Raw genomic sequence first — 11,135 nt, forward strand, 5'->3', positions numbered from 1 at the left:
GGTAAGGCCACCGCCAGGAGAGATGTTCCCGAACCAGCAAGCACTGGCTAAATCACAGATATGTCTTGGGAAGACCCGCACAAACCCTTCTCCCAGGCTGGTGGGACAGTTGCATGCGTGCGGTTGCCGGTGGGGCTCGATGGCGTGGCCTCTCCAAGGTGGGAGACCCCACAGGCAGCATGGGTCCCTCGTGACTCAGGTTTTCTTGCCTTGCTGGTGACATCTTGCACCTGAGGTCTGGCTGGACAGACCTGGGGCCCAGGCATGCAGTGGCAAGATGGCTGTGAATTTTCGAAGTCGTGCTTGCGCTGTCACCCTCGGTGGCCCTGGTGCTCCGTCACGGGGCTGGGGAGAGCCCAGGGTGCTGTGGACGGGGTTGTCTGTCCAGAAGGAGGGTCGATCAAACACCTTCTCCAGGGGCTTGCCCAGACATCCTGCTTGACAGCATGCCTCCAAGGAGCTGAATTCCCCTCTCGTGTCTCCTCCTGTTCCTCCCTCTCCTGGCTTTGCTCTTTCTTCTCTCCAGCTGCATTCAGGTGCTCCCAGGCACAGCTGGGCCACCCCTCCCCTCCATCTGCACCTTTGATGTGCTGTATCGAGCTGCAAGTTTTGCGGATTTCAGTTTCTCCTGACCTAGGTGCTTCCCAGCTCTGGCATGCAGCTCATGACTGTTGCTGGTGCCCGCAGGAGCAAACTGCCACAGCTCAGGCATGCATCTCTCTGCCAGGGTCATGCGGGTTGTTGGGTCTTCTTAGGGTGCTCAGTAAAGGCAGAAAATGCCACAATCTGCACCAGCATTTGATAAAATCCAATGACAGGAGGCAGGAAACTGCTCTGCTCAGGCGTCCTCTTCCATAACCAGTCCCACAACCTGCTCCCAGTAAGCCACTATGCTGATATCCAGTCTCTGTTCCTCAGATGGTGCTTTGGCAAGGGGTGTTGGGAAAGCAGGTATTTTAGCTATAACTTGGTCATCCTTCCCTTTCATCCTTGCGCTGCCGTCATTGTCTTTGCTGTGAAGGACTCAGCATCTACCAGCCTTGAGCAGAAAGAAATGGTTGGTCTGGCCTAGTAACTGATCTAGGAGGTGAAAAACTTGGTTGCTCTGGTCTAGTAGCTGAAAAACCTTGGACAAGTCACTTAAGAGCTTCTGCCTCAGTTTGTCTGTCTGTAAAATGGGCACAAGGGTGTCAGCCCTTATAAAGTGCCAAGTGACCCAGGAGTGACCAACACCAGATAAGAACAAGTCGGTTTGTTTCCTTCCCTGTCACACACTGCCTGTGTTTCCCAGGCTGTGCAGAAGGGACAGTCGCTCACCTGCCTGGGCCCCTGGAGCTGTGCGGTGGGCCAGGCGCAGGTTGGAGGTGTGGGGAGGCCAAGGGTAAGGCAGCCGTTATCCATCTCTGGCTCTGCACATCTTTCCTCTCTCTCCTTGGTGGCATCGTTTGAACCTCCGCTTCTTTCCCAGGGGGTGTGAAAGCCTGTTCCCTCAACTGCCTGGCCGAGGGTTTCAACTTCTACACAGAGCGAGCCGCGGCCGTGGTGGACGGGACACCGTGCCGGCAGGACTCCAACGACATCTGTGTCAACGGGGAGTGCAAGGTGCTGCCGGGGGTCTGGGACGGACTCGGGCCAGGAAGGCAAGGGCAGACCCCCAGACAGAGGAGCACTGCCCTCCATGCGCCCACACGGACATGGGCATCCCTCTGCCCGGGCACCCAGTTCCCCCGTGGGAGCAGGACCACATCCACCTCTGTGCCTGTGCCCATCCGCTCTCCATGCACCGGCTGCCACGTTGGCCTGCGTTAGCGATGGGTCTCTGCATTTACAGCCCGTGTAGTTCCAGGCACTTGCTATTGCCCTTGAAACGGGACCTGGAGGGCTATAAAAGTTTAGTTCTAAGAAAGCGCCATGGGAGTGGCAAATGCCCCCCAGCCCGCAGGCAGGCAGGCTCCCTCTGTCCGTCTCCCTTCCCGTGCCTATGGGATCTCGGTCTCTGTGGGGCTGCGGAACAAAACGGGGATTGCACCACAGGTAGCCACAGCCACGCCGGTGTCCTGCGTGCTAGCCAGCATACTGCGGCAGCGGGGCAGAGCCAGAGGCTTCACGTGGGCTCACTACCACGCTGCTGGTGCTGCAGGGACACGGGTCCCCTTGGGCTGCTACGGCTCCACCAGCTCAGTGTAAGCACCCTAACCTCTGCCTTGTCCCACAGCCACAGGATTTCTGCCTGTGCTCCCCAGTCTTGGAGAGAGACCCCCCCCCAAAGGCTGTCCCTGGAGAGGGGGGGGCAGAAAAGTGGGGCTGGGCAGAGGGGATGTTACTGAGCACTGCCTGGTGTACGGTGCAACGGAGGGGAGTGGGGTGGAGCCCGGGGGAGTTCCCCGCTCCCCAAGATGCTGCAGGTCAGGTGTCGGGAGGACACAGCCCCACCAGGATGGCTAATTCCCTGCTGCTTCTTCCTCCAGCACGTGGGCTGCGACCGTGTCCTGGGCTCTGATTCAAAGGAGGACAAGTGTCGCGTGTGTGGGGGAGACGGCAGCTCCTGTGAGACCGTTGAGGGCATCTTCAACCAGTCCCTGCCGGAGGGAGGTAGGGAGCAAGCGGCCAGGCCAGCACAGCTGGTGTCAGCCACCCTCGAGTCCTCAGCTTCACCTGCTCTTGGGGATGTGCAGGACAGGCAGGGACATTTCCCAGGGAAACACCCCAAAGGGTAGGACCAGGCTGCAAGCAGAGACTCAGCCACCACTGGCACCCGAGTCCCTGGAACGGAGCACCAAGCTCCTTCCCTGCTCCCCTGCCCTGACGCCAGGCTGTGGAGATGCCCATGGAGATCCCAGCTCCACAGCACCTCCCCAGCACAGCCAGTCCCATCATGACCAGTCCCATCACAAGAGCCCACACTACCAAGTAAGCAAGCCACAGTTCTTGTGGGCCATAGTGCTTTTTCCGTTTAATTGCAGTGGGTGGCTGAACGAACACCTCTGCACTGCCAGCACCTTGTTCAGTGTTTAACCCATGGGTGACAGGGTGGCACACAGCCCCATCCAGGTCATGGCAGGGTTGGCTCTGGGCTCGGAGGCTGAGCATCACCGCTCACCAGCCCTGGGTTGTCTCACAGGTTACGAAGAGGTGATCCAGATTCCCAAGGGCTCTGTCCACATCGACATCCGGGAGCTGAACCTCTCCATCAACTACCTAGGTGAGGTGGGGCTGGAGGACACTGAAATCCCAGCCAGACACCCCTTGGTCTGCCATTTCCCTGCGGTTAAATGGGGCGTGGGAAAGGCCCAGCATGGAAAACTCCCACCGCAGCAGAGGATGGGGTTGGGGGTCACAGCATGGGGTTGGGGGCCGAGGAAGGCAGCAGGGCCTGCTGGCAGGGCAGCGTGTCCTAGGCCAGCGTGGGCCGTGTCAGGGTGGCACACGCAGCCCGTCTCGCTGCGGCGTTGCCTTCGTCCTGTGCTCACTGTTCAGCAGCGTAACCCTGAGCAAACCCCACACCCCGCTGTTCCTGGCACTGTCTGTGGCTCCTTGGCATTCCCCCCTCCGCCAGCATGTTGGGCTGGGGATTAAAAATAGACCTGCTCACATTTTCCTTGGGCTTAATTTTCCAGCCAGACTCTGGCTGGTTTTTATAACGGGCTTTTTTCTTTCCCCTTGTCTTCTCTTTCTGTCCTCCAAGCAATTGTGGAGAGGTGGGCAGGGGTGCTCACTGCTGGCTCGCTGCCCGGTGCCTCTGCAGTGGCTCTCCAGGAGCTGGAGCCTTCCCAGATGCCAGCAGTGGTGGGAGGTCACAGCCGGGCTCTCCTGGCAGCATCCCTCCAGGCCAGCTCCCTTTGCTGGGTTTGGGGATGCCGACATCCCTCTCTGGCTGGCCCAGGTATCCTGGGGACTCCTCATGTCCATCCAAACTGGATTTCTGCGCGCTGGAGGCACAGCCCAAGCTCGTATCTCTATCTACTGCTGCCATCAGTCTCTCCCACTCCAGGATCTGTCCCTGCACCTCAGTGGGAGGGGAGGGAGCATCCTCCATCCTCATCAGTACGAAGCATCCTCCCTGCTCCAGAGCATCATGGCAATGAGGTCGTTGCCAGCAGCGAGGGCAAGAGTGACGCAGAGCCGGACGCCAGCGCGGTGCTGGTGGCGGGGAACGAGCAGGGAGAGCGTGGGAATGGGAGCGGGAAGGAGCAAGCGAGCCGATCTCCCTCTAGCGACTCACTCAGGCAACCACAGCCAGGTTCCTGGGGACCAGCCTCCCCCAGTAGCCCCAGCAGCCAAGACCCAGTTTGCCCAGCTGGAGTTGAACCTGGCTGCATGGCCACAGCTCCTCATGCTGCCAGGTGTCCCCATCACCACCCTGAGCAGCAGAGCTCCCTGCAGCATCATCCTTCCACCCTGAGGTGGCAGGCAGGCTGAGACAAGATGATGGGTGCATTAGTCCTCCCTCTGCCAGTGACTTTCTGGGTGACCCTGAGCCAGGCACCTACTTCATTTGCCCCACCTATTCCCCCCCTGTAAAATGAGGCTGGTGATATTTACCCTCCACTGTGGCAGCGCTCTGAGCCTGGCGGATGAGAAGCGCCCAGCCGAAGCCAGATACGGGTACGTTCAGCCTTTCTGCTAACCCTTGCTCCCCTGTTCTTACAGCGCTGAGAGGAGAGAGCGGCGAGTATTACATCAATGGGAAGCTCTCCATCGACCCCCCGCGGCGCTTTGACATCGCAGGCACAACATTCCACTACAGGAGATCCCCAGAGGAGCCTGAGTCCCTGGAGGCCTTGGGACCCACCAATGTCACCCTCTTTGTCATGGTTGGTAACACAGTTCCTTCAAAACCCCACCTAGGCTGGGCTAAAGAGACCTTGCTGTGACTACATAGGAATTGGAGCTAATCAGCCCCTGTCCTTGCTGTCTGGAGTAAAGGGGCACAGAGATCAGAGGTAAATTGGGCTAAATTCTCAGGTCTCCCTCCCTAATCTGCCAGGCTTTGGAACAATTCAATCTTTAAGTGCACGGGAGCTTGTCCTCTGATCGTGTCACCTTCATGCCTGCACCACTGTCGTCACTGGTGGCTGCCATGTCAAAGCTGGAAGGGACTGGAAAGGGAAAGGGGGGAAGATTTCAGCTGCCCTGGATTTTAGAGAGCACGCTGAGATTGTGGGATGCCATCCGGACGGTCACAACCATGCTGGACTTCGATGGCACTGATGCCTCGATGGTGCCTTTCTCCGCAGGTCCTTGTGCGGACAGAGCTGCAGGGGATCCGGTACAAGTTCAACGCACCCATCGGCAGAGATGCCTCGAACCAATATTCCTGGCACTACACCCCGTGGACCAAATGCTCAGTGCTGTGTGCAGGGGGTGAGGTTTGGCCCCGTGTTGGCTGGGGGACACACTCGTGTCTGCACTCCTGTGACTCTCGCGCGCTGCGTCTGGGCCACAGGAGTCAGCACACGGACGTTAGCATCTGCTTTGCTCTGAAGGAGCTCTCAGATTTCTACATATTCCCACCCTGCACCCAGCCACACGCAAACTGGTGTCAGTCAGCAGGTTCTTGCGGGCAGAGTGTCAGGGCAAACAGCCTGGATGCCGTTCTTCGGCCGGACCGCAGGTCTAGGTGGTAGAGGTGTTAGAAGGTGGCATGAGATGCTTGGAAATCATTTACTGGTGTGATGCAGGACAGGTTAGCTGATTGCAGCAGCCCCTACGCCTTCAGATCTACGCATCTGTGAACTGAAACACCTCTGTCGCTTCCCCGAATCCCTTGGGCTGGTTCCCGTGGGGATTGACACAAAGGTTTGTGCCGTGTCTCGTGGCTCTGGAGAACCTGGCTGCAGGTCACTGTGCTGGTATTCAGAAGAAGAGGTGGTTTCCAAAGCAAGGCTTAATCATGTTCCCTGTTTCAAGCTAGGGGTGCTGACCTGGTCCTAGGCCTCGACAAAGCGTTGCCCCCTCTTGTTCCAGCTGCTCCCCCCCGGTGCTGCCCAGCGTCACAAGGCCAAGGTTAGAACAGGTTTATCCGAGGATGAAATCCTTGGAACACTTCAATCCTCCATCCTCTGCAAACTCTGCCGGGTCCTGCCCTGGCTGGTGAACCTTCACCCATTCCATTTTTATTCTGGAGATGTTAGAGGCAAAGGAGGCCTTGATAATGAATAGAGAAGTAGGTTCAGGTGTGACAAGGTGCAGTGGCAAGTGGTTGCCCCGTCGCATTGCCCACGCAGGAGCAGAGCAGTGGGGCTCGTCCCTGCAGCCTGGTTCAGGGCGAGCTCCAGGGTCCTCCTCTCTTCCCCCTTGCCTCTTTTTCTTGGCAGGCAGCCAGATCCAATCTGTGGTATGCAAGAAACTTGCCGATGGCTCAACTGTCTTCAACCATTTCTGTAGCCCTGAAACCAAAATGCCAGAGCGGCAGAGGCCGTGCAATACTGAACCGTGCCCCCCGGCGTGAGTACTGTGGCTTGGAGCGGATCAAAGGGAATGTGGGTGGAAAAGTCAGCGTGGAGGAGGGTGAAACTCCTCCCTCTCTGCCATTCCCAACTCAGCGTCCCCTGCCACAGTCCCCGGGGGTGACACTACCTGGCTGGAGCGGCTCTGCTGGGGAGGGGGAACACGTGCCGAGCGCACGGTGCGTTGGCCGAGGATGGCGTCCGTAGCGTGGCCTCCTCCCTGCGCCGCCGTGCTACTTGCAGAAAGGAGCCCTGCCCGTCTGGTCCTTTGGTGCAGAGCAGATACTCAGCGCAGTCCCTCAGAAATTGTCCCAGCCCCTCCCTGGCTGGCCCTTGCCCCTCTCTTGAAGGGAAAAGGGAGATGTGGAGGAACCTGTGGTTCATCCTGAGCTGCCTGGGAGGCTGCGGGCAGAGTAGGAGTAGGGCTGTGTACGGGAGCATGGGGACGAGCGTGGAGCACCGTGCCCCTCGCAAGCTTTGCTGTTTTACCTGTCTGCAGCTGGGTGATTGGGAACTGGTCTGAATGCAGCCGAAGTTGCAACGAAGGCGTCCGCACACGCAGCGTCTTCTGCAAGCGTAAGATCTCTGCCACCGAGGAGAAGACCTTGGATGATGCTTCTTGCACCCATCCACGGCCAAAGATGCTCGAGCCTTGCAATAACCAGACGTGCCCTCCAGAGTGGGTCGCCCTGGACTGGTCTGAGGTAACTGCTTAACATCAGCCTTCACCTCTCTGATGGCACTGGTCCTTAGGAGGACAGTGTCAATGATTAGGCCAGAGCATCGGTGATGGCTGCTGGCCATGGAGAGCGTTACGTGGGAAATGGCCTTGCAGCTCAGGAGACAGGCAAGGTGGGAGCACTGGTGGGGAGGGCCAGAGCTGCCTCTCTCTGCTCTGTGCCGTGCATCCTGACCGTCTGTGTCCTCTCTTGGCAGTGCACCCCAAGCTGCGGGCCAGGTTTCCGCCACCGCATTGTCCTCTGCAAGAGCGGTGACCACAGCACAACGCTGCCCACCTCCCAGTGCTACGAAGGTTCCAAGCCCCCGACCAGCATGAGGTGCAACCTGCGGCGCTGCCCACCGCCGCGCTGGGTGACTGGCGAGTGGGGAGAGGTAGGGACAATCCTTTCCTTGGGGTTATCGAAGGAGAAGACTCTGCCTCCCCAGCCCTTCCAAGCCCAGTGCACACAAGGCTTTTACCTGCTAGCGCAACCCGATGTGGCCACCACAACTATCTGGGGGCCGGCAGGACTCCATGATGGTGTTCTTTGCCCCCTCCTTGGCTCAGGAGAACATTGTGACGGTGGCCCAAGTGCACAGCTGACCCAGGGAATCTCCCAGGCTTAGCAGGGCCCCACAGAAGTTGTCAAAGGGACCCCACGGGTGTCTGGGGGGCAGCAGAGCCGTGAGGACGGGGACCAGTGCTGTGCAGTGGGAGCGATGGGCTGCAGAGATGGGCCGCGCCAGCTGCAAGCCAGGCCACTGCGGGTCCACCTGCCACAGCCCAGCCCGGCACCCGCAGCGAGGTGATGCTGACAGTCCTCCTTTCCCTCTGACACCCCTCGAGCTGCAGGGTGACGTCAGGGTGCAGGCGGCCTGGGAAAGGCCGGTGATGTAGGGCTGGATGGAGAGACCCTCGCTGAGTCCTGGAGGTTCAGAAGTGGGGCTGCAGTGCTCAGCCGTGCTGGTGAGGTCCCTGCAGCTGCTGGTGAGGGAAGGGACGGCTGCATCCAGCGCCTTTGCACCTCCTCAGACCTGGCCATGCCCTCTCCCCTCACATTATTAAAGCCATGGCGGCCGCTGCAGCTCCGTACTGTGCTGTTTCTCGGCAGTGCTCCGCACAGTGTGGCCTTGGCCAGCAAAGAAGATCCGTCCAGTGCCTGGCTCACACCGGGCAGCTGTCCAGTGACTGCGTGGAGACCCTGCAGCCGCCCGGCATGCAGCAGTGCGAGACCAAGTGTGAATCGGGACCTACGGACAACCCTGATGGTGAGGGAGACGGGGTGGGGCTGAGGAGGGAAACGCGGAGCGCTGCCGGCCTCGGGGGCCATGCGGTGCAGGGGTGCTGGAGCTCTAGGTGCTGTGCCGTGGGGTAAGGCTCTTGTGGGGAGACCTGGTGCCGTCCCCTCCGGTCCCAGGGCAAACCGGCATGCCGTGACCCTGAGAAATGGAGTAGCTGCACCTTGGCAAAGAGAGGATTTCAGTAGCGAGGTTCTCAGTAGCTGCTTCAGCACGGCTCCATCTTGCTGCTTCCCGGCAAACAGCCCCCCCAAGGAGCTGTGCCCCCCCCAAGGAGCTGTGCCCCCCCCCAAGGAGCTGTGCCCCCCCCAAGGAGCTGTGCCCCCCCAAGGAGCTGTGCCCCCCCCCAAGGAGCTGTGCCCCCCCCAGGAGCTGTGCATCAGGGTGCAAAAGGAGCTTGCAGAGGGTTGGTTAGAAGTCCGCCCTGGGGCTCCCCAGCCCTGAGGCAACTGTAACCCTGCTTCCCTCTGTCGCCCATCCAGAGTGCAAGGATGTGAACAAGGTGGCGTACTGCCCGCTCGTCCTGAAGTTCAAGTTCTGCAGCCGGACCTACTTCCGACAGATGTGCTGTAAAACATGCCAGGGGCACTAGGGACACAGCGTGACCCCCGTGGGAAAACTGGAAGGCAAAAGCTACGCCGGAGGGCCACTGAGACGTGCCCTTCCTCTCCGACCTGGGAATCTCCCCTGGGTCCAACATAGACACTGGTCGTGCTTCCGGTGGGAGCCGGCGTCACCCAAACCCGTCCCCCAAAGACATGCACCCTTCGCCCCCGAGCTTCACAATGGCAGGTTCCCAGTTAAACCACTGCCAGCCGCTGCAGACACCACCACAGCCCAGTGCGACAGGAGCCGGTCGATGAGCGGTGGGAGAGGGAGAAGCTGGGCAGAGCGCGGCAGCAGGGACATTACTTGAAATTCTGACATTGTTATTTATTAGTAGCAGACCCAGGTCCTGCAGGCGCTGAGACAGCCACCGAAGCGGCACCACTCGCCCCCGCTCTTGCCTCGTCCTGTTCCACGCCCGTGTCCCGAGGGCATCGTGGGGCATCGTGGTCCACAGTGGGGCATTCCCGGGGAGGCTGAGGGCACCGGGGGCTCCTGCCTTTCCCTCGGGGATCCCAGGGGAGACAGGGAGGAGGTTTCAGGTACCACAGGTGACAAGCGTGGCTTGTGGCTTCTGGGCGATGGATGAAGATGAGCAGCTGCTGGGAGTGGGGTTGGAGCAGGAATGTTGTTTTCTTGTTTGCATCCTGTCACCTGCAGGGACATGCAGCAGGGGACAGAGAGCAGGTCACTCAGTGAGCAGAGCGGTGACACCAGTTTAACTGGGAGAGGGGGTTATCCAAACTCTCTTAACAACCTACTTTGATTGGGGTGTCCCCCTATTTTTCCTTGAAGCCCTTGTCACTATTATGACCATTTTTATTCCAGAGACACCACGAAGCACGAGCTGAGGTCAGGTCCGAGGCGTGCTCAGGGTTGCAGTCACTTAGCGGGCATTGAGGACGTGCTGGACTGTAGGAAACAAAGCAAAGGAGGATGCAGGACGAGAACCGTCTTGGTCACAGTGTCCCCATTACCAAGGCATGACTCAGGACCACTCTGCCTGGTCCTGGCACAGCCTTCCCCAGTGAACGCCACGGCCTCCGCGGCTGCTTTGCCTCCAGAGGTGCTTTACTTCCAAAGGTGCTTTGCCTCCAAAAGGTGCTTTGCCTCCAAAGGCAGCCTCACCACCTGCCGCTGTGGCCTCGGGGTGCCGGTCGCAGTGCCACCCACTCCTCTGCCCTCAGGGGACCTTCAGCGATGGGAAAAGAGCAAGCTTGAAATTCCTCCGAGTCACCTCCTGGCCAAATCTGGGCCGACACGTCTTCTCCATGGGCCACCACAGCCTGTGGAGGAGACCTGAATTTCCAATCTACAAAGCATGTGCTTTTTCTTATCGTCGTCGTCGTCGTTATTTTCAGGCCTTTCTGCATCACCAAGGTGGGAAATCTTGTCCAAAGCCATGTTCTGTTCCCCTTGGGGGTCATCCGTAGGGTGCAGGGAGGCGGAGAGCCCTCTTTCCCCAGAGCAGACCCCTCCGCCCTGCCAGCCCTCACGTCTCACTCTGCCATCTGTATCTTTACCTGCTCGTCAGCCGAGCGCAGCTTCTCTGGTGCTCAGCAAATCCCGTTTGGCTGTCGAGCGGGCGTTCATTTGTCTTCCTTCCTGGTGCAATGCTCCGTTCTGACATTTTGGGGAGAGGAGGGGGTGTTTTCACCTTTTTATATAGAGATATATATAATGAAAAATGTTTAACGTACTAACTCTGAGGAGGAGCGACGTAACAGCATGATTCATAATAAAGGAGTAGCTACGATCCCGGGCGCAGCTTCTGGTCCCAGTCTTGTTTCTCGAGCAGCAAGCCTGGGCTCTGGGCAGCCCCACACCATGATGCTCCTTGTGCTTGTGCTGGAGGAGGGGTTTGGGCGGCAGGGGAGTGTTTTTTCCTGCAGCCCAGGTGAACCGGAGCGGGTCAGAGAGGTGGAGGTTTGCCCAGAGCTGCTGCGTGGCACATGGGACCAGGCTTGCCCTTGGCAGACCCCTTGTAGGTTGACTCTGCACCCCGGGGGCACCCAGATCCCGTATTGGTAAATGCAGGGTTGGGATTTTAGGGGGGGGTGG

The 11,135-nt window shown here is 59.2% G+C and overlaps 1 protein-coding gene across 5 annotated transcripts in view; it reads left to right on the forward strand.

Moving 5' to 3' along the window:
* The window catches only part of ADAMTS10 (ADAM metallopeptidase with thrombospondin type 1 motif 10), a 76,252-nt gene extending 65,411 nt beyond the window's left edge, over positions 1-10,841 (forward strand). For 4 of the 5 annotated variants that reach the window (XM_054805281.1, XM_054805280.1, XM_054805283.1 and 1 more), the window contains exons 16-25: positions 1,469-1,602; positions 2,469-2,592; positions 3,122-3,202; positions 4,651-4,814; positions 5,238-5,364; positions 6,318-6,447; positions 6,949-7,153; positions 7,386-7,562; positions 8,282-8,438; positions 8,951-10,841. In XM_054805281.1, the coding sequence (XP_054661256.1) occupies positions 1,469-1,602; positions 2,469-2,592; positions 3,122-3,202; positions 4,651-4,814; positions 5,238-5,364; positions 6,318-6,447; positions 6,949-7,153; positions 7,386-7,562; positions 8,282-8,438; positions 8,951-9,060 (1,409 nt within the window). In that variant the 3' untranslated portion in view covers positions 9,061-10,841. The remainder of the gene's footprint in view (positions 1-1,468; positions 1,603-2,468; positions 2,593-3,121; positions 3,203-4,650; positions 4,815-5,237; positions 5,365-6,317; positions 6,448-6,948; positions 7,154-7,385; positions 7,563-8,281; positions 8,439-8,950) is intronic. The other variant, XM_054805284.1, reaches the window with a different exon arrangement.
* Positions 10,842-11,135: the final 294 nt, after the last annotated feature.

This window comes from Grus americana, chromosome 28 (genome assembly GCF_028858705.1).
Source record: "Grus americana isolate bGruAme1 chromosome 28, bGruAme1.mat, whole genome shotgun sequence".
Classification (NCBI taxonomy): Eukaryota; Metazoa; Chordata; class Aves; order Gruiformes; family Gruidae; genus Grus; species Grus americana.